The 23105-nt window shown below is 38.7% G+C and overlaps 3 protein-coding genes across 4 annotated transcripts; 1 reads left to right on the top strand and 2 right to left on the bottom strand.

Moving 5' to 3' along the window:
• Positions 1–10272: 10272 nt before the first annotated feature.
• LOC137726376 (uncharacterized) lies at positions 10273–12033 on the bottom strand. 2 transcript variants are annotated; one of them, XM_068465298.1, is made up of 4 exons: positions 11663–12033; positions 11388–11552; positions 10717–10835; positions 10273–10613 (listed from the first exon to the last, which is right to left on the bottom strand). In XM_068465298.1, the coding sequence occupies exons 1-3, from the start codon at positions 11960–11962 to the stop codon at positions 10761–10763; spliced, it is 540 nt and encodes a 179-aa protein (XP_068321399.1). In that variant the 5' UTR covers positions 11963–12033; the 3' UTR covers positions 10273–10613; positions 10717–10760. The 2 variants fall into 2 exon arrangements, with proteins under 2 accessions (XP_068321399.1, XP_068321398.1); XM_068465297.1 differs by lacking the exon at positions 10717–10835 and having other exon boundaries at positions 11663–12029.
• A 2039-nt stretch (positions 12034–14072) lies between these two features.
• On the top strand, positions 14073–15644 carry LOC137725061 (uncharacterized). The gene is made up of 5 exons (XM_068463667.1): positions 14073–14123; positions 14227–14533; positions 14630–14782; positions 15031–15346; positions 15518–15644. The coding sequence occupies exons 1-5, from the start codon at positions 14073–14075 to the stop codon at positions 15642–15644; spliced, it is 954 nt and encodes a 317-aa protein (XP_068319768.1).
• A 41-nt stretch (positions 15645–15685) lies between these two features.
• LOC137726076 (polyadenylate-binding protein 3-like) lies at positions 15686–19605 on the bottom strand. Its single transcript, XM_068464939.1, has 7 exons — positions 19062–19605; positions 17931–18709; positions 17700–17777; positions 17503–17592; positions 16725–17027; positions 16247–16471; positions 15686–16142 (listed from the first exon to the last, which is right to left on the bottom strand). The coding sequence occupies exons 1-7, from the start codon at positions 19315–19317 to the stop codon at positions 15918–15920; spliced, it is 1956 nt and encodes a 651-aa protein (XP_068321040.1). The 5' UTR covers positions 19318–19605; the 3' UTR covers positions 15686–15917.
• Between the last annotated feature and the right edge of the window lie 3500 nt (positions 19606–23105).

The raw sequence follows: 23105 nt of genomic DNA, 5'->3' as shown, positions 1-23105 counted from the left end.
CAAAAATATTTTCTCTAAAAGCGCTTTCAGTTATTTTAAAAGCACATCCAAACGAGCCTATATTCAGTAAGCGTGCTCATGTTTTTGAATCAACTACACTTTGTTTAAACATCGTATGAAGTACATGCTCGAAAGCAACACTAATCATCTCCATATCTGATCACTTCCTACACTTTGTTTAAACATCGTATAAAGTTCTCATGGGAAGCGGTCCCGCAACATATATACCCAAAATAGGTAATGATTTTGTAACTTATTAACATCCTTGACCAGCTTAGAAGCTGGAACCAATAAGGGCCTGATAAGGGCGATCGATCTCACAATTTGTAACTACTGAAGCATTCACAACAACACATACTTGCAGACATGTTCATGGATGAAGAAGCCACGAAAACCTGCACACAACCTTCTCCTCTCCGCAAAACTTAATGCTTTCACAAAGCACGCTCTTATTGTAGGCAGAATATATATACCCACACACATAATACATACTGTGGAAACATTTGACACTCACCAAGTATATACTATAGAAATATTAATTGTAAACAATAACCAACAACCTGCAGCATGAGATCAAGAGAAGCATTGTAGCATACATCTAAAATAATAAAGAGAAAATTAAACAAGACTCCAAGAAATCCTCAGCTTCAGCAGGCTCATATGCAGTCATTACTAAACAATGGATGAGTTGTATAACTTGTGCGATACGGGCGGGTGGTAAGTCACTTCGTCTACGTCTAGCCTGGAATCAGTCTTATCATATTTGGCATCAGGCAGTCAAGAACACGGTGGCCATAGTCATTACAATTAACATAGAAAATGGCGCAAGCATATGACATATTGTGCCCACACATATTATCCTTGCGAATACAGCGCCTACAAGCTAGTTCATAGCCCTCACCAACAATAGTCACGCCAGGCGGGATCCTAGACCAATAGGGGCACATACTTAGGTCACAGCCCTTCCGAAGGCAAACTGAACACTTGGAAGTACGGCAACGTTTCTTCTTCTTCTTTAAAGTAGGCGGGGCATCGCAAGTTGTAGTTAAGTCATAGAGTCATCCAAAGCCTCTTCTTCTTTCTTCTCCCCTGCATCATCTATTTTGTTCGTGGAAATGTTCACAAATTAATAACATATACAAGATATCAGTTTAATTACTCTGTATTCTCAATCTCATTCAAACTAATCGCATACTTAGCCAAACTAAGGGAGCAACATAGCTTTCTTAATTTCAAATTAAAAAAATTTGCACGATCGATACTTTATTGTGAAACTAATTAAAACAAAAATAAAATAAGGTATGAAACTAATTAGGTATACCAAGTTCTTTCTTCATCAAAACAAACAAAAATTAAAGGGTAATTCTCCCATATGCAGAAAGGAAAAACAACAATTTTTGTTCAGTATGTTTCCTCAAACTCAAAACATTTTGTTGAGAGTTGTACAGAGGCAACCACGGCCAAATACTCAGATACTGCAAAAACCAAAAACACAATATTAATATTTCAAAACAAATAATCACATATGAAAATTACAAATAATCTCCCTCATCACAAAAAAACCATAAAAACAAAAACCAAAAGCATCATACCAACATTTGGATCTCACCTAGGTGCTTAGGCGGTTGGCCAGGATTCATCCTTTGCCCGGATCCTAATTCCGTTTCCGGGAGGCGCTTGGCCTTGGGAGGGAGAGAGAGAGAGAGAGAGAGAGACTTTCTTGGAGAAATCTGGAATAGTCGGCCTTCGGCTTCTTATTCCCTATATGTATGCACCAACTTTTTCATGTGACTTGACAATACTGGCTCCACCCCCGACCATCAATCCTCCCAACTGCATCCGACAATTAAGACACTTAACAGAGCCCAAATTACAGGCAAAGACAACAAATTGAGAAACCCAGAAGACAAATTGGCAAGTCATCAACCAATGCAGTTCGATTTCCACAAACCCAATTGCACAAAACTCATGCCGAAGCTAAAAACTAACAGAGAGACAGTGGTGATTGTAACTTACCTTCTATGCAAGAACTCATTTTGCTCAATGTGGGTGTACCGCGGCCCTTGTCTGGTACACTGTTCCGTCAAGCAGAGCAGCTGGCACGCACAGTGTTCTTCAATCTAGTCAATTTCAGTGTGTGTGTGATCTGCCTCTGATTCCATAGCTTTCTGAAAGCTGCGATTCTTTCCGGTCGCTTGGTTTCGGGTCGAGACACTGTGTTTGGTACCCTCATTCTTCCTCTCTCTCTCTCTCCCTCCCTCGTGCTGAAATTCCTCTTGCTCTTCTTCTGTCTCCCTCAACCAAAATCCCCCGTTCTGTTTCTTCCTGGGTCTTCTCTTCTGTTTCTTTCTGAGAACTTTTTCATGTGACTTGACCATACTGCCCCCACCCCCGCATATCTCTACTAGTAAAACACCCAGGCGAGCAGGCCCATCCAGGAGCCCAATCCAGCCCGTGCTGGTCCAGGAGCATGATCCAAAGCCCAGAAATGCAGGCTCACGAGCCCAGGTGCAACAGCATCTACTAGTGCAACATTAAGGCAATTTGTCCAAATTTAAATAAACAACCCGTTCGAACCATATATGCTGTCAATAGCATATAACATACATAAATTTAAGTGCATCCAACTTATTCCACCTCCACCTCTTCAAGAAGCCAACCAATCTTGAGCTCAGGTTCTTTAATGTCAGAAAATATCACTCTCTTCGTTGAAAAATGTAACATTCTGATCAAAATACAAATAGTACATCACGTGTTATTAGATAAGTGGTGGGAAGTTTTATTTTATAAGTTATTAGTTTTTTGACAAGTATCTCACAATTTGTATAATAATACATGTTTTGGGTAAATTGAAAAATCTCTCATCTTCCCATGCTTAATTGTAAATAGTCCTTTCGCAAAACACCACATTTTGAAATCCCTGTCCCGTAATTAAAGATCCAACATTGTGCATCACTTCACTAACTTTCCACCGTCCACCAACTACTACGTAATTCTCATTTTTCTTAGCTTGTATGACAAGTTGTTGAGTATCTCATTTTCCCCTCACTGCGTCATACCTGATTTTCCCTTTTTATATTGAAAATCTGCAATTTTGTTTTAATTAGTTTCACAATTAAGATTTTATGAGTTGATACTGCACAAGTATTACGTTAAAAATTAATGATTATATAAAAGTGATGTTGCACACTGATGCTGCACACGTATTACGTTAAGAATTAATATTTATATAAACCGATGCTGCACACTTATGCTGCAAACACCCCCCCAAAAAAAACTTATGTCAACTAATTTTGCACGATTTAATGAACTAATATTGCATAAACTAATATATATGATAACTATACTGCAAAAAAATATAAGGAACTTCAATGAAAACCAAAGCAGCACAACGAAAAATTGCCTTCTCCAAACACTCGATCAAATAAGCTCAAAACCTAATCAAAATCTTCAAAACAAAAAAACCGTGACTGAAAAAACAGGAACAATCCAAAAAAACTAAATGCGACCAATAAAAAAACATAAAGTTAAACTAATGCTGCACATAAATAATTGTATATATCTATGCATTTTAAAATCTAAATCTATAATAAATAAAATTGATGCAGCACAAATATCTGTAACACAGTGCAAAACAAAAAACGCCAACAAGGATGCTACCCACTTATCTGCATAATAAAACTGATGATGTACACTTATATGCAAATAAAATAACTGATGCTGCACAATTTTCTACTCCATAGTTCTTTAAATAAATATTTATATAAATTGATGTTGCACTTCTGGTATTATGTAGATTAAATAAAACTGAAGCTGCATAATTTTCTAATCCATAGTCTTTTAAATAAATATTTATATAAATTGATGTTGCACAAATATTATGTTAATTAAATAAAACTGATGCTGCATAAGTATCCCCCCCCAACAAAACTTATGCCAATTGATTAAGATTCTATGAGTTGATACTGCACAAGTATTACGTTAAAAATTAATAATTATATAAAAGTGATGATGCACACTTATGTTGCACACGTATTACGTTAAGAATTAATGTTTATATAAACTGATGCTGCACAGTGATGCTGCACACGTATTACGTTGAAAAATATATTTCTCATTAATGGTTACAATCGTTGGCTAGATATATTTCTCATACATATCATGTAAATTCACATGTTATAAAAATTCTAAAATCTGCCAAAAGACCACACACCTATTGCCATATGCTTTTATTCCTTGTCATAACCACGCTCACATACTAGAAAATGATAATTTTACAAAAGATTCCACACCTATAGCCATATGCTTTAAGTTGACAATCGATCATTTAATTGCACTTTCTCGCAGAGAACAAATTGAATTTAAACGCACACCCATCAGTGTGTTCATGTAATTATAATATTGTACGTATGGGTTACAAGTTTGAAAGTTTTATTTTCTGTGCTATAAGAAGTAATGTTTAAATTATATGAGTTTTGGGTTTATTATTTTTTAATGAGCAAATCAATGAGATCAGCTATTGACTAAATCTGGCGTCACGCCAATAGGATCAGCCGTGTTCATATGCTCAATATTATCCTCGTCTGGTGCTTTATGAAAGTTGACAATAAATCAATCGTTCATTTAGTCGCACTTCGAGTTTCTCGAAGAGAATAAATTGTTGTTGTGAAGCCAACCTAATACTGCCATTTATAAACAAATAGTAAAAGAAACCAACTTAATACTATCATTTTGTGGTTTCAAGATGATTTTGCTACTCACACGCAAGGGTAGGGCTTGACCGTTGAAGATCAACATCAGCCCAATTGGTGTTTGGATTCTAGAAAACTCCAGCATATACAGTAACAAGCTTCGAAGGCAGAAGCTTCTAGAAGACTTGCACTTTGTCCAGTTGCAAATGAACTAGATTTTTCTAGTTCAAATCTGCATGTAAGGTGGCGGTGCATGCATTGAAAATGCTAGACAATTCTAGAACCAAAGTATAACTAGAAGGTTAGTTAAAATATGAAGCCTTTTTCGGTGGGCTGTTTAAATTCTTATAGATAGGAAAGCATGTTTTGAGCTAAGGATCACACTCACGACAACCAAATTCAATCATCAAGAAAGAAGACAAGAGAGATCTTCCCAATCCCAGTTATTCAGTACAACATGGCTCTACCTGTACTACCAAGCCCCTTTTTGTTTAAAGTCAAGCGTGTCGGACCACCTGACAACAATAACCAAATCACGCGCTACTGATTACGCTACTTGCAAAGCGACCTTTTAACAAGGCCATTCATTCAAAATAGATTTGAATTATGTCACTACCAAAAAACCCCCGACTCCCAAGGGGTGGATATGTACTCAGTCTCCGATGATAAATGTAAATGTTAATGATCATTATGCATGATGTTTGTGGGTTGTGTCTCTGAAAACCCTCACGAGACTTCAATCTTCTAATTTGGATCACTTATGGGTTTAAAAGGCTTGTTGCATGCGTAAATGCAATCGTGTTCCCCGCAAAAATGGCATTAGCTTTCATCACTACCTTTTTCTTTGTTTTTGGTTGTTTTAATGAGTTTATTATGATGGTTCAGAAGGCGATCGTGGAGTTTGGAAGATGAGAATGCAGTTGCTTCTCAAAAACATGATCTTTTTTTTTCATCGGTGGAGTCTACAGCTCGACAACTTGTACGCGATATCCTTGAGCTACGAGAAGGCAATCGTGCCCTTGGAACCTTTGATGTTTATGTTAAATACAAGGTATATAATTAATACTTAACATGTAATGTAGAGTGGTATATGTGCTTATATATTCTCGGTTAGGAGTTGTAGCGGTTTTATATGCGCTCAAGTGCTGATCAGTTAAAGATTTGTTATTTTAGTACCCAGTTAGAAGTTTTGGCGGACTGACAAGTACAAGAGACCGCTATGGATAACGAGGGCACTAGAAAAACCCTCTGTGGTGAGTCTTAGGAGTTCATCATTTTCCTTTTAAAATTTCTTGTATAACAATCCACAGAAATGCAAGGTAAAAACTTCCTTCGTTGTTATTGTTTCATATGAACAGAGTGTGCAAGAAATGAGAATGTTATTGACGAGTGTCCTGAGTATCAAGTGAAAAGTACCTGGGCAAGAGGCAACATGTAAGCCAGAGTCTTGCCGAAGCCAGTGTGTGAACCTAAGACCACAGTCTTCACTTCCAACACAGCCGGAATCCCAATGCACCGGATTTCAGTGGGAACCTCAATCCCCGTATCTCGCACCGCCGCCATGACCTCCTCGCTCACACCCAACTCCCCAAAACTCCCAACCTCCCTCTTTTTCCTACTCTCCGGCCTCACCAACCCCTTATCGCTATGCCTCTGGGCATCCCCCATTGAATTTCCGCTGCCGGTTTTGGCTTGGGGCTTGGCATTGCTCTTGAGATGTCGCAGTCGCAGCCTCTCGAGTGTTATGATCTTGGATTAGTTCGATCACAAGTACTAAGAAAGGACCAAAATGTAATAAGTGAGATAGATTTGGGGGTCATTTTCCTATTTGTAGATTTAAGGGAGTTAAGAGGATTTTTGGGGCTTACTGGCTATTATCGCAAATTTATTCCTGGTTATGGGAAGGTATGTCAACCTTTGTACAATTTGACCAAAAAATAGGGTTTTGCTTGGAATGATTCAGCTAGTGAAGCTTTTAGACAGCTCAAGAGCATTATGTCCTCACCACAGGTCTTAGCACTTCCTGATTTTTCTCAAACCTTTGTAGTGGAGTGTGATGCTTCTGGAAATGGTATAGGTGCTGTGTTGCAACAAAATCACAGGCCAATTGCATTTTTCAGTCAAGCACTTGGGCCTAGAAACCAGGCATTATCGACTTATGAGAGGGAGCTTATTGCCATAGTTCATGCCATACGCAAATGGCAGAATTATCTGCAAGGGAGACACTTTGTTATCAAGACTGACCATAGCAGTTTGAAGTATTTCTTGGGGCAGAGAACTAACACTCAGTTCCAACAAAAATGGGTGGCTAAACTTCTCGGATTTGATTATGAAATTCAGTATCGAAGTGGGAAGGAAAATACTGTGGCAGATTCATTATCTCGAATTCCAGACCATCAGGAAATTGTTGCAGGGAACAATATGGAATTAGCTGCCATATCTTATCCTTATTTTGGATGGATTGATGACTTGAGAAGGTATAATGAGAGTGATACTTGGATCATGGACAAAATTAGGGAGGTGACTGAGTACAAACTTCAGGGCACCACCAATCATGCTTTAGTTAAATATTCTCTTGATAATGGGTTTTTATGCTACAAGAAGCGGGTAGTAATTAGTCCAACTTCTCAGTGGAGAACCAAGCTCATGGAGGAGCATCATTGCACACCAGCAGCAGGTCATCAAGGGGTAGCTAAAACTTATCAAAGAACTAAGAAGGGGTTTTATTGGCAGGGAATGAAAGGGGATATAAGGAAGTTCATTGCTGAATGTGCCATATGTCAACAAAACAAGTTTGAAACCATTGCACCACCTGGATTGCTTCAACCCTTGCCTCTGCCACAAATGGTGTGGTCTGATATTAGCATGGATTTTATAGTCGGATTGCCTAACTGCAAGGGAAAATCAGTTATCATGGTGATTGTGGACAGGCTTTCAAAGTACAGTCACTTTATTGCACTTGCTCATCCTTACAATGCTTCTATAGTTGCTCAACTATTCATAGAACATGTTTTCCGATTGCATGGCATGCCTAACTCCATTGTGAGTGATAGAGATCCAGTGTTTGTAAGTGCTTTTTGGAAAGAACTCTTTAGACTCCAAGGTTCCAAACTTTGCATGAGTTCTGGATATCATCCGCAAACTGATGGGCAGACGGAGGTAATGAATCGATGTTTGGAGACCTACTTAAGGTGCGTTGTGGGAGGACAACCGAGGAAATGGGTTCAATGGTTGCCATGGGCAGAGTGGTGTTTTAATACTGCATACCATACTTCTTCAAAGTATACTCCATTTGAAGTGGTGTATGGTTTTTCCCCACCTTACATTGTTCCACATGAGGTTGGTTCTACCAAAGTAGCTTCTGTGGAACAATGCATGATTGAAAGAGATGGGTTGTTTTCAGTGTTAAAGACTAATTTGCAGCTAGCTCAAAATCGCATGAAAGTGCAAGCAGATAAGAAAAGGACTGAGAGACACTTTAATGCTGGAGATATGGTGTATTTGAAGTTCGTGCCCTATCAATTGCACTCATTGGTGAATCATAGTTATCATAAATTACAGCCACGGTTCTATGGTCCTTATATAGTTCTTGAGAAGATTGGTGTTGTGGCATACAAGTTGAAACTTCCTGAGGGATCCAAAATCCATCCTGTGTTTCATGTGAGCTGTCTCAAAAAACAGGTTGGAAACAATGCGATTCCCCAGATTGAACTTCCTTTGGTGTCTGAGGATGGCTTGGTTCAGGACATACCTGCAACAATTTTGTTGAGAAGGATGTATAAAAAGGGGAGTGTGGCTGGAGTTCAACTCCTAGTGCAATGGCAGGGTAAGGAAGCTGCAGATGCTACTTGGGAAGACTTTGATGAGTTCCAGAAACGATTTCCAGATTTTGTAGTTTAACCTTGAGGACAAGGTTGTTCTGAAGAGGAAGGCATTGTTATGATCTTGGATTACTTCGATCACAAGTACTAAGAAAGGACCAAAATGTAATAAGTGAGATAGATTTGGGGGTCATTTTCCTATTTGTAGATTTAAGGGAGTTTGTTTACAATTGTACAGGTTTCATGTTGTACTGGGTTACTATATAACCATTTGTGTTTCTCTGAAGTAAGGCATATATACAATTTTACAAAACCAATTCTGTTCAGTGTTCTCTTCGACTTCCCTCGCCATTTCTAATCTTGCAAGCAGGTCTAGGTTTGAGCCTTGCTAGGGTTTGGTGCTAACATCGAGAAACAACGAGTGCTTCTGGGGTTGGGCTACCTCGTCTTCGAAATCAACTGCGCCGGCAGGGCTGGCGGTGGTGGTTGTGGCTATGGCGGTGCAAAGAGGCCTAAACCCGTTAAAACCCTGGTGGGTTTGATGAGAGAGAAGCGTTCGGCGGCCGGGAGATGAGATAAGGCGAAGAGGTTTGAGGAGAAGGAGAAAGTGATGGCGTTTTTCCTTGCAATTCAAATTTTTGGTTCTCTCAGAAATGGTGGATAACTGTGTCATAAAACCCTCTCATGGTCACCCGACAATACAAACCCGGAAACCAGATTGAGCGGGTTGGAAGGACAGCTCAATCCTAACCCCATTTACAATACGGATTCGGGTACTCAAGTATCCAACCCAAGCCAAGGCGGATCCGATTCTGCCTAACTTGGTGAATTCGATACATTGCTTTTATCTTAACTAGTATGTCATCGATATTGGATTAGTGTTTTTTTATTTTTTATTTTGTAAGTGCATCATTATTTTTATACTAAGGGATGTGAAATTTGGTTAAATCGCACAATAAGCAACCTAATTTGGTATCGAATTCCCTATCATAAGATTCAAACCTAACTTCACTCACTTCCAATAATTTAATTTATGATCACTTAAACCAATTTTCTATTTTAATTAACCATGACAACAACAATTTAATTATAAAAACTTATCAAACACCTTGGCATTATTTCTCAAATAGTTAGTAATTTTATTTCGCATTCGATCATTTTCACAACACATCAACACCCTGTTTTTCTTTAGCATGCAACATGTGGGTGTCCACCCACATGAACATCAAAACCTTGGACCCTATTCGAGAACACGAAAACATGCATAGGGAGTTCTTGTTCCGACTCCAAAAAAGTCACTATGAACAAACGAATGCAACAATCCATTTTATGCAACCGAGCATTCGAAAAGATAATCAAATCCTGGGAATTAAACCCTAGGGCATCGCCACCTTTGTTCCGGTTTTGTCATCTGCACTCGGACTCCTGTGTTTTTGTTACTGCCGGAGTCGAAGTTGTCGGGGGTTGTGTTGTTCATGCATCCGAACTTACACTAGACCAAGTTGGTGATTGCTACATAAAATTTTATCATCTTGATACTACTCCTCCGGGCGGAGTTTTCTGAATTTAACATAAATTCTTCCTTCCCTCTGTTTTCTCAATTCCTTATTTCTTATCTGCATTCTCAAAAGATCTACACCAACAGCCAACAGTTCCAAGAAAGCATCTTGCATGCTAAAAAGAAAACAAGAAAACCGGTCTTCACATCGCGATACCACAACATTAAATGTTAGGAAGAAAAAGAAAATGACACTGCGGAATTAATCGATGCATACATATGCAGTCTAAAATGGTGAATATATATTCAGTAAGCGTGCTCATGTATTTGAACCAGCTAAACTTTGTTCAAACATCGTACGCGTGCTCATGTATTTGAACCAGCTACACTCTGTTCAAACATCGTATCAAGTACATGCTCGAAAGTGAACCAATCATCTCCATATCTGATCACTTCCTAAACTACGAGTAAATTACTTTCCTCATCGTGGCAGCTAAAATCAAATCACTTATACAGCTCCGGCTTCAAAACACCTATGTACGGCAAGTTCCTGTAACGTTCAGCAAAGTCCATTCCATAGCCCACAACAAAGTAATCTGGACACTGCAGAGACAAATAAACAGACAAGTTTGATAGCGTATAAATGAATTTCCAAAGCCCAAAAAACTTCAGACTTACAAGACAAGAAACAATACAAAACGTTCACCTGTAATACTCAGGCATACAACTCCAACACTTGCGAAGAACGCATTACATTAAATCAAGTTCATTTTCAGAGCTTCTAAGAGTTCCACATAGAAAATCAATACGATGATGCCATGACATCTATATATAAATTCTCAGCAGTTCGATTATAGATCATCTGAGTCACCGCCACGTGATTTAAAGGATGAAAAACATGTCTGGATTCAAGTACTTAATTTGAGAATATCCTACACACACGAGGAAAGTTCTCATGGGAAGCAGTCTCGCAACATATAACATTACTCCATATAACATACAGATACCCAAAATAGGTAATGATTCTGTAACTTTTCTATGATAACAGTCTTGACCAGCTTAGAACCTGGAACCAATAAAGGCCGGGTAGGGGCGATCGACCTCACAAGGCATTTTTGTTAGCTATTCCTCTTCATTCACATTTGTATAAAATGCATTTTCTAAATCATGTATCGATGATTGATTGTACAAAGAATGTAAACGATTTTCGTGCAAACGCATTAAGCAGTCCAAATAATTATCCATCGAAAGAAGACCGAATCAATCAAGCATCAAATGCGGGGTTCCTCTAAACAGCTTTCAGAGTAATATACCATTGTTTGCAACAGATTCAATGCAGCTAAAGACTAAAAATGGGGAAGAAGAAACGGATTTGACCTCGAAACCGCGGTAAAATTTTCCCTTGCTGAGAAGCTGAAAATCAACCTTCCGTCTTGATGGTTTATCCAGAAATGTGCAGACCGACACAGACGAAGCACCTTTCGATTCCATGTGCGCAATCAGATGCGCCATTGTAGTCCCCGTATCCACTATGTCCTCAACCTAAAAGACACAGGAAACGGCGTCGCATTTAGGAACAACATGAAGTTACAATTACAACTGTGGATAGAGTTGCAGTCTTGCAGAGAATAGGGTAAGGAAGGAGGGCGTACCAGGACGACGTGGCGGCCGGTGACGTCGAGCTTCAAGTCAAAGGAAATCGTGGGGGAGCCACTGGACAGGGTCCCGGAGCCGTAGGATTCGGCGCGGATGAAGTCGACGGTGACGGGGAGGGTGATTTGGCGGGCCAAGTCGGCGAGGAAGAGAAAGGCGCCGGTGGCGACGCCTACGAGGGCAGGGGGTTCGGAGAAGTGGGAGAGGTCGGTGGAGATCTGGGCGGCGAGGTCGAAGACACGGGTGGCGATTTGGTCCGGAGTCCAGAGGACCCTCTCTATGTGAGAGTCCAAGGACATGGAAGCGGGCAATGGGTTTTTGGGAAGGAAGTAGGTTCTAATAGGGTTTTGGAAAGGAATCAGGTTCTAACAGGGTTTTGGAAAGGAATTAGGTTCTAACAGGGTTTTTATTAAAATTTTAGATTCGATTCTTGTGAAAATCAGATTTGAATTATATATTGTGAGATGTAATCTACTCTGTTATCCTTTAATGTAAATGTTGTCACTCACTTGTCACATTTTATCAATCTCCACTATGATTTTGGGTGCTCTTGATGTCACACAACTAGCTAATTTCATTCTCAACTGTCTAGTTGTATTTTTACACGTTAAAAATTTGTTAATTAAACCAAGTCCAATGGCTAAATACGAAATCTAGCCCTTTAAATTGACAATATTCAGAAAATTCAGTATTCTAATTTTTGTTGTTGTTTTAATGGTGTGACAAATGACAATAAAAGGTGTTACGTGACTAGTTTTTATTGGCTATCATTTTCCTTCTAACTAACTCCTTAAAGAGCTTTGAGCAATTACTAGTTTCTTTGAAGAGCCCTGAACTATTTTAGCCTAGACTACATGTTTGTTCCATTGAGGCTTATTTTTAGCTAACCCCCTAAAACTTAATTTTAATCTCACTTTGTCCTCTGTAACTCAAAAGTCGTTATTTTAATCATTGAAACTCAAAATTTGATTATAAACCTTCATTATGCGTTAACATTCAATAAACAAAAAATATTACAATTGAGTTTTATAGCGTAAAATGATTAAATTCACAAAAAATATTATAAACCTCCCCTACGCATTAACATCCCACATAACGGAATTAACAAAATTAAGGTCATGTGAAGCAACTTTTGAGTTTTATAGAGTAAAATAACGATTTTTGAGTTTTGGGGAACAAAATAGGATTCAAAATCGAGTTTTAGAAAGCAAAATGAAGTGAATTTTGAATTTTAAATAATAAAATAATAACTTTTAAGTTACAAGCGATAAAATAAGATTAAAATCGAGTTTTTGTGGACATAACGAAATACAAGCCTTCCATTAAAATGACTTTTGTCATTTGGTATTTGCACGAATTAGGCATATGCTGCATCTCAACTTTTATTACATCAGAGCATCTTCTTTAGGGAATTTTTAAGGTCAATTTATACCTTGCTTGGTGTGGAGGATTGTACAATATTTGTTTGTGATTAAAATATTCATAACAAAACCCTCCCAATTGGAGAAGTTTTTGTGCGATGCAACCGGGCTCTACTGTTGATTTTGAGTGGGAAATAAATCAAATCCATATGTGAATGCTGCACAACTATTTCTTGTTTTTCGTTTTTTGAACCCCACCCACGTGAATGCTAGTTATTCTTGTAATGTTTTTTATTTTTTATTTTGCACATTTGGGAACTCAACGTTAGAAATAGTTTTTTAATTACGAAAACTAATAAAAATGATTTGAAAATTTTGAGTTTTAATAATAAAGACAAAATAAAGGGTAAAGTGAATAGTATCAGGATTGACTTTTTAGTGTAAAAATGTGATTTTTCGTTAAAGTGTACTGTAGGTTTTTTTGTTAAAACTCCATTTTTAATTTTTATCAACGACCACAATACTCCAACAAAATAAATAACGAGTTTTCAATATTCTAATCCCAACATTTAAGGATTATATTATAAAAACCTCTCGTTGCAAACAATACTCTTTTAAAAACTCGAATATTCTCTTGAAATCTCTAAAAATAAGTCCCTATTTGTGTTTCTATTCATGTACCAAAGGCTTTGCTCACCCATTCGGAAAACATGATTGCGCTAATTGACTTGAAGTTGAAGAAGATTAAATGACAGAGATAAGAAAATATATTTTTGATTTGAAAAAAAAAACAATATCAAATCAAAAATATATTTTCGATTTCTGCTCTATGTTGTTTTATGAATAACAATGCAAATTTAAATATAACGATTAAAATAAAATTAAAAGATTATTTCCCTCAAAACTCTACAAATACTTAAATATTCCTCTCTGTGGGATTTTGAATCCCCAAAATTTGGCGCCCAAACCTCAAATCAAAACGCCGCCAAAATTTTCAGTAATACCAAAATCCCACATCGACTTGTGAAATCAGAAAGCAGAGAAGAAAATGCCGACCGTGTTCATCGCAGTTCAGTGCTGGCAATGCTCCACCATGCAGGTATGTACATGCGTGTGTATACGTATGTATGTGTGTGTGTACGAACACTTGAAGCTGAAACTTGATGATTTTGTTTGGCGATGAATGCCGATTAAATTTGCAGGTGAAGCAGAGGAACAAAAGCAACAAGTGGACATGCGCCGTCTGCAATCAGAAGCAGTCCGTCCGCCAAGTGTTTGCTCAAGGTCCCATGGCCAAAGACCTCCGCCTCTTCGTCCAGTCCTCCAACATGTCTCGCCAGTTCGCCCAGCAAACCAATGATCAACAGCAACAGCGGCAAGAACAAGATACTCTTATTTCTTCCGATTGCTCGTACAAGACTGAAAAGAGAAGACGAAATGACTGGACCCAGTACCTGGACCCTGAGGACAGTGATCGGGGCGCCAACGTGAAGCCAGAAGACGAAGCAGGTAATGAGATGTTTTGGGTTATGGTGAAAGTTTGAAATTGGGGAAAAGAGAGAGGGGAATTCTAACGTGTTTATCGGTTGATTGGTTTCGGTGCAGGTTCTGGTTTTGAGCCTGAGATTGTAACAGAGTTTCCGGCGGAGTTGTGGAAGAAACCAAAGCTGAGCAAATATGGTGTAGATGAGCTGCACAGTCACAAACCAGTTTTCTCTAAGAGGGATTTCAACAAACATGTCATCTCCCTTCCACAAGGTATATTTAAGTAAGCTTTTCTCTTGAGCCTTGTTTTCTTGGTCCAGACCATTGAATTAGCGACTAAAAGTATTCATTGTGAGAGGGATTAGTGAAGTAATACGGATGGATTATGTCGTATGAATTTCGTAATTGGAAATCGTAATAAGAATGCATGGCAACGAAAGCAATTGCGAAGCATAGCGGCGAGTAAGTAGAAGGATCATTCCATCGGACTATGATTAACGTGAATGCATACTGAATGACAGACACAGAGCAGGTGAAGTGCGAGCTGACAAACACCAAGGAGAGTTCACAAGTACAGAGGCATTTTATAGCAAGAGATGAGCAGGAACCGAGAAGAACATGTCAGGCTACAAAGGCTATACTAACTAATGCTTCTAAATGGAGTGACTATGTAACCCAAGACGAGGATGACGATTGCAGCTTGCGACTCATTACAAGGAGAAAACATGCAGACAATGCAGGCCAATGCAGCAATGAGATTGACAAGACAGCAACAAACTATGAGACAGTTCTGGCAAACGATGAGACGGTAGAAGATGACATTCATCCTGATTTCCTGTAAGCTTGTTTCAAGAGTTAAAGAGTACAGGTTTGCGACAACATTGTCCAGCGATTGGCAAAGATCTGCTTTGATTCCAGAGGTGTTACTGCCCCCGACTGACTGTTGTTGCTTCAATGGTACTGCAATTTTTCACTGAAACAAGTATAATGCATTTTTATGCTGCACAGTATTGCTTCCATGACTGCAGAAGCAGTTGCACCTATTATAAGCTTAGTTCCAATTGATGCAGTATCAGTTGCCGAGAGACCAACCCTTACGCCTCTTGACAACGATAAAATGATTACATGTACGTAAAAAATGAAGCACAATATGAAAGAGAGGGAGAGAGGTGAAAATATTCCAGCAAAAAATTCAACTTGAAATTCTAAATTAAAAATTGTCGTAATCATTCTAAGAAAATGAAAGACGCTGACCAAAATTCTAGCAACCTTAGGTCCTTAAATCCCTCCATGCAAGTACCTATCAATATTCTTATGGAAGAAAAAAAATCCGACTACCAACGCAAAGTCATCTAGGCCAGTAACAAAACGGAGCCTTAGTACCCAAAAATGAGAAGAAAAAGAAGATTCACTCATTCAGATCCAATGCACCAAGCTGATCAGTAACTTCAGACTTCGTTGCAGCTTTATCCAGAACATCCATTGCCTCAGCTACCTTGGCCTTCAAGGCATCTGGAGACTCAATCAGATGGAGAACCTCCGTCTGATCCATCTCTAGCAACATCCCAGTCACCTTAGCCGTGTGTTCAGGCTCAATGCGCTCAACAAGTGGATATAGTTGTTCGCCCAGCATCTTTTCAAACACAATAATAACTAGTAAGTCAAGAATAAAAACACAAGTGGCATCAAATGCAACGCAGGTTGAAGGAGTAATAACAAGAGGGTTAAAGAACATACCAAACGCTGATTCTCTGGGGTAGCAGAAGCTAAAGCTGAAGCAAGTGTTGACATTGGCAACGGCCCAGACCGATGGATATCATTACGAGTCACAGGCAGCCCTGCACCGTCAAGTGGCAAAGGCATCATTGGACCCACAAGACCTTGAGGAGCCAAAGATGGGTCCACTCCATTCCGCGCATTTCCCATGTATCTCAAGCCTTGATTGGAGTGACGGTGCAGTAGCTGAAATTATGGTTGAGTCAGAAAATATCAAAGTTGAAAGGAAAAACTGACAATAGTGACTATCGAGCATGTGCTGCAGAACATAATGCATTGTAATTGATAATGCAATTACGCAAGTGACTATTGAGCAGGTGCTGTAGTAATGTAATGCATAATGCCCAATAATTAAATTACGCAAACCCATTAGTGGTAATGAAGTTTTGACTAAATGAAAAGAAAACTGCTATGCCAAATCAGGAAATTATTGCACCACCTGCTGCTGCTGCTGCTGCTGCGCATGTTGGAGGTTCCCACCTCGACGTGCGCCCATTCGCTGCCCAGGTTGACCTTGCCTCTGAAGGTGGTATGGCATAATGAAGTTTGGACCAATACCCGGGCGCATGCCAGGCAAGAGCTGCTGCTGGAAGCCATAACCAGCAGGCTGTTGGGGTAGAAGGCCAGGAGAACCTTGACCATAATACAATTGTTGAGGGGCAAGTCTAGGTGCCCCAGCATGATAACCAGGAAGTCCTGATGGCATCATTCCACCTGGTGCTCGGATTTGGGCAAAGCGTGCCTGAAAAAAAATGAGAAAGGTCACCTTCGTAAAGTTTCTTTGGAATAATGGATTTAAGTGACAATTGAGGCTTCGATTATCGAGAAGCAAAATATAAGATAATAAATTTAGTACTCCCGCCCTGTACATTGGAGTTAATCAGCTTTAGAAAAGGAAATCAACTTTATATAGCTATGCTTTCGGACTCAAAATGTATAAGCAGAGCCCCCCTCCTAAAGTACAACGAGCCCTATGCAGATCCTTTCTATAAAAAATGCAGAGAAATGCAATATATCCGAGGCATGTAAAATTACAGTGTTAATAAATGAAAGGAAAGCCAGCCCTATCTGGATTGGTTTAGTAATAATTGGTTCTGTAAGGCATTCTTTATAATTTTTATCCTCAAATGAGAACCTACAAGTATAATTCTACATTAACCAAAAAAATTATTAAAGATTCCAAAACGATAAAAGGAAGGTGCAATGAAGAAAACTACCTGTAATCGAGCCTTTCGCTCTTCTTTGCGTTGGGCCACAGCGACATACAGAGGCTTTCGTCCAATCATCTTGCCATTCATTTCAGCCAACTGAAGAAGGGAAAAGGGAAGTTATTAACGCAAAAATTACGCAAAACTGAGGGGGGATAAAACATTGCGGGATGTTCCAAGAATTCAGCGTATAATAAAAAGCTTACGGCTTTATTGGCTTCCTCTGGAGTAGAAAATGCAACAAATCCAGAACCCTTGCTCACCCCTTGCTGATCAAGCATGACCTTGAAAAAATAAAGAAAATGAACATTGTTCTTTTAATATATTATTTTTTAGGAAGCTTCGAAATAATAACTATAGCTAACCTTCCGAAAGGACCTACAAAGGAGACATAAGCAGGAAAGGCAAACCAGTATTACACTTGAAATAAGATATACCTTGCACGATGTTATTGTTCCAAATTCAGAAAATAGCTCCTTTAGTTTTTCATCATTTATTGTGTCATCGAGATTTTTGAGATATAAATTAGCACCTTGTAGCTTCTCAAATCTACTGAGTCTTTCCTGTTCAAACTTAGCTCTCAACTCCGCCTCCCTCTCGGATTTCCTTTGAGCCCTCCCGACAAATAAAACCTTGTCACCACTAATGGTGCTCCCATTCAACTTCTCAATTGCAGCAGCTGCTGCTTCTGGCTTCTCAAAGTTAACAAAACCAAAACATCTAGACTTTCCAGAACCATCCCTCATAACAACCGCACTAGTAATGTTACCATGCTCGCCCATAATTTTCTTAAGGTCTTCATCTGTAGTTGTCTCCGACAAATTTTTCACATAAACATTAGTGAAATGTGGTGATTCATTTTGTCGATTCCTCTCCTGGCCTCGTTGAAAAAGTCCTACATAAACCAGTTTTCCATTTATCAGCATTTTATTCAGCTTCTTGATTGCCTCCTGTGCAGATTCCTCATTGTCAAACTGTACGAACCCATAGCCTTTCGATTGACCGCTGCTATCAAGTGCAACCTTGCAAGAAAGAACGTTGCCAAAGGTTGAAAAAGTGTCCAATAACGCCTTATGATCAATACTTTTGTCCAGGTTCTTAATGAATACATTGGCCTTTCCGCTCTTCCGAATGCTTGGATCTCGATGAGAGTACATAATCCTAATGGGTTTCCCATTGATTGGAGTAAAATTCAACACTTCCAGGGCATTAGCAGCTGCAAGTTAAATGGCAGAAAAATTACAGAGACCAATTCCTAATAGAAAAATATATATTTTTCCTTCAAATGACGGCCGTAATAAAATATTCACTAGTTTGTTTCATCCTATACAAGTCTACAACTTCACCCATAAAACAAAAACAAATGTTTAAACAATAAGCAATGCGATTACAGAATCTTCCGACAAATTCACAAAAAAAGGAAACAAAATCCCACAAGCCGACAGCAACAAAAGCAAAAATTAAATTAGTAAACAAATGAGATTCACGGAACACAAAGGACAGAGATTGTGTGTTGAATCAAACAGGCAAACGCAGAGACAGATTACGAGAATGCGAAAAGTACGGACCGTGTTGAGGATCGCCGTAATTAACGTAGGCATAGCCGAGGGAGTGCATGCGGTTCTGATCCCGACAGACCCGAATCGAAACGATCTGCCCCATTTGGTTGAACAGATCGTACAGCTGCGCTTCGTTCACACTCGGGTCCAGATCGCCTACGTACAGCGACACGTTCCCATAAACCGCCGGAGCCGCAACCGGCGGCGCCTGTTGAGCGGCCGGAGACACTGGTTGAGCCACCGGACCCGATACTACCGCCGCCATTGTCAAAAATAATCGAATAAATAATTTAAAAAATCGGAAATTAGGGAAAGGGTGAGGGTTTGCGGAGGATTCTTTGTGTTTAGAGTGATGAGTAGGGTTTCTATTGCTCGAAATGGAATGAATTTTATTTTTTGGGAAAAATTTAATGGAGAATTTGTTTTCGGGGATTTGTATTATTTTTTATTTTTTTGTTTCCTTTTCTTCTTTTTTCTCTGGAGGGGAGAGACCGAGAGAGGGAGAGGGTGGAGAGCGGAACGTAGAGTGGCATATATACGGAGAGGGGGAGGGAGAGAGGGAGAGTGAAGCGAACCGGTGCGTTTGGGAGTTCGTACCGATTAAGGTAGGGAAGCGCACGTGTGGTAGATGATGTGGCATTCTTTGAATCTGGAATGTGAGGATGTGGCCGCGCTTTTTCTTTGCTTTACGGCTGTGCTTTGCTGCTGGCCTCCATTTTGTTGGTTACGCGTCGCCCGGGGCTTTGGACACGTCTCTTTACTTTCCAAAGTGCCTTTGGGCATAAGGAAAAGGATCCGGCGATCTTAGGGATCCAGTAATGATCTTGTACGTTTACGGTTTATCATATATCGTGCAATCATAAATTATTTTAAAATTTAAAATTAAATATAAATAATATCTAATGATTTTTGACTGCCTAATGTACGATGAATGGACAAGATCACTAGATCCCTAAGATCTTCAGGAAAATGATCACGCAAGGATCGTTTTACTTGGCATAGATCTCTACCTTTTCGTATAAGGGTGTGATATCCACACACCCCTTTTTACTTCTCCCACACCCTTTTGATTTTCGCCCGTCGAATTGAATGAATTGAAGAATATCAACGGATAAAAATTAACAAGAGATATGAGAGAAGTAAAAAGGGGTGTGTGGATAGCACACCCCTTCGTATATTTCTCCTATTTCAAAAACTATATTTTCTTTTCAAACATTAGCGTAGAATATTGTTTTAAATTAAGAATTAGTACATGGCCCCCCATAAAGTGTGTGTAAAAATCTTTTATTTTTTATTTTTTTAATTAGAGATATGTTAGAATTACATGTAGATGAGAATTAAAAAAAAAAAAATTTTAGTTGTATAAAATTACATTTCTGCCAATATTTCTTATTTATATTCAATTTTAATTAGAAAGAGAAAATGATAATTTCATAACGTTTTGATTAACAATGAAGATTCTATTAATATGTATTTAAATAAAAAATAAAAATAATTTATTAACACACCTAAAATCTCAATATGCACTCCTTCTACATCTCTAATTTATTTATTCTCATTTTTTTAATGTGCTTTCCGATTTTTCCCATATATATCTTTTAATGTCCTAAAATCTTGAAAATCTAATTAAATATCATTTTCATGACACAAATATTTTGGTTACTAATGGTTTTTGTTTTTTGTTTTTTTTTTTTTTTGGGTAAGGGTTATTAATGAATTGGCGTGTATTGCTTGGTGTAGAGATTTTTTTTCCTTACATTATTTCTTGCCTTTGCATAGCAACAATTTTGTTATGTTGAAAAGAAGGAAGAAAAATGTTGGTTGATAATCTTTGCTTTGCTATTGTCTCATAGCAAATTTAGAAAAAAACAATTTAATTGAAATCCCAACGATCTTCTTCGTCCTCCACAACCACAGCAGCTCCGACCGCGGCTAACTTGTCGACTCCACCATCGTCAACTCGATACAAGACTCGCGCAACGACGACGCCCGTCGCGGGAGGCCATCTTCAGAAATGGCCGTCGTTCACAAGGAGGAAGACGAGTTGATCTTGCTGTAGAAGAGAGGGATTGGAGGTGGGTCGTCGGAGGGGAGAAGGATTGGTGATCGGTGCCGGAGAAAAGAAGGATCAGTGGTGGGTCGTAGTGAAATTTGGTTGTTTGTCCAGATTAAAAAAAAAAAAAAGAAAAAAAAAAAAAAAGGTTTTCAAATGGGTAAATTATTGCTAGATAATTGTTTCTGTTTGTTCTTATATTTGGAATGAGGTGGTGATGATGAGAGCACTGGCAGCCATGGCGTGCGGGAGAGGATGATTGGGGACGAAGGGAATATGGGATGTTTGGATGCGTGGCTTACTTAAATAACTGGGTGTTTGGTTGCTAGTTTAAATAATGGAAAGTTGGACACGTGTTTTAATTTCATTTAGCCACGTCATAATCAGTAAAAAGCGAATCCTCCCTAATGAGGACCTAAGTATTGTCCATTTTATAATTATCTCAGTATAATTATATTTAATGAGGTTTTAAAGATATTAGGGATAATTAAAGCAGTAGAAGGGTAAAATTGAAACTACGCTAAAAATGAGAATAGATAGGTAAAAAATGTAGGAGCCACTTAGTATCACGGTTTAGTGGTATTCCTCTTCATTTGTAAGTGAGAGGTTTTGTGTTCGATTCTTGCCAAATGCGAGTTTAAACCATATTATTGCTAGCCCATTGTGAGGTTAAACCAATTCCTTCTCTTGGTTTAGATAATATCGTTTGTTAAAAAAAAAAATGTAGGAATAGTATAGATTGAGATTTAGGAGTGCCACTGATAACTCCCAATTTTTTTTGGAGGTACAAGGTCTCAATTTGTTCTCTATCGTTATCAAAATTGTCTATAAGGTCTTAGTTTTTAATGATTGCATCATGAAGTTTTAAAATTGTATCAATTTACACCTTTTATCTCATTGAGTGTGTAGTAATCTATTAAATTGATATTTTTTTTGTGAGTCCCTAGATGTTTATTTTATTATTATTATTTTTTTAATTTTATCGGCAAGGGTATGGTTATGGCCTATGACACTGTCATTTGCATCGACTCACTTGGGATATGAACAATGTTATAATAGTGAATGCCCGAGGTCAAAGGTACGCTGGCAAACCACCTACGTACTTTTGAGAAGTAGGCTAAGAAACGTTGATCCAAGAACACGAGCATCCTTTCAAACCCACTCAATAAATGAGAGATTTTCAATTTGCGTGTCGTTGTTATCAGTGTTAAACTCAGCATGACACTCGAAGAAATGTCGATGAAAGCCATGAGATGATGGCTTTTGGGAACGAGAATGATATGTGCTGACCAGAAAGGGTAGTTGATATGATCTAACTTAATAGTGATGGAGCTGAAGAAAGTTGGGGTTCTACCATAAAACCAATTGTCAATATGGAGAGTAGCCCAACCTCTTATAAGTCCATGCAAGGTTCCTTCTCCCATCAATTTCAGACTCATTCTCAACACGCCCTCTCACATGTGGTGAATTTTCAAGCTTAACATGTGAACAACCTACTCTGATACCATGAAGGAAGTTGAGGTTCCACCATAAAACTAATTGGCAACATGGAGAGTAGCCTAACCTTTTATAAGTCCATGCAAGGTTCATCCTCCCATCAATGTGAGACTCATTCTCAACGGGAGCTAGAGAGATCGGGCTTTCCGTAATCAGAGGCATATGCAGAGGAAGCGGGAGCGGCCCTAGGAAAAACGTGGGAGTCCCTTGGCTCTCTTACTCGTAGAGGTATTTTCTGTATTTGAATATAATTTCTATGAATCACAACAAAATATAGATGCTCTTTGAATATCATCTTCAAATTATGCAACACATTAAACACGCTAGATAGGTCCCTCGAACCGTGCATCAACCTCAAGTTGTACAATGTCTCTTCATATCAAAGCTCCCTCAAGTTGTACAATAACAAAAACAAATCAATCTATTTCGTGGAGATTAAAACTTAAGAACAGTGAATTAAAGGAGAAATCAAATTAGAATACAATAACTGAATCTAGAAAGAG

Source organism: Pyrus communis, chromosome 2, assembly GCF_963583255.1.
Source record: "Pyrus communis chromosome 2, drPyrComm1.1, whole genome shotgun sequence".
Lineage (NCBI taxonomy): Eukaryota > Viridiplantae > Streptophyta > Magnoliopsida > Rosales > Rosaceae > Pyrus > Pyrus communis.
Note: the sequence above shows the minus strand (reverse complement) of the source record. Positions and strands in the feature narration are given on the sequence as shown.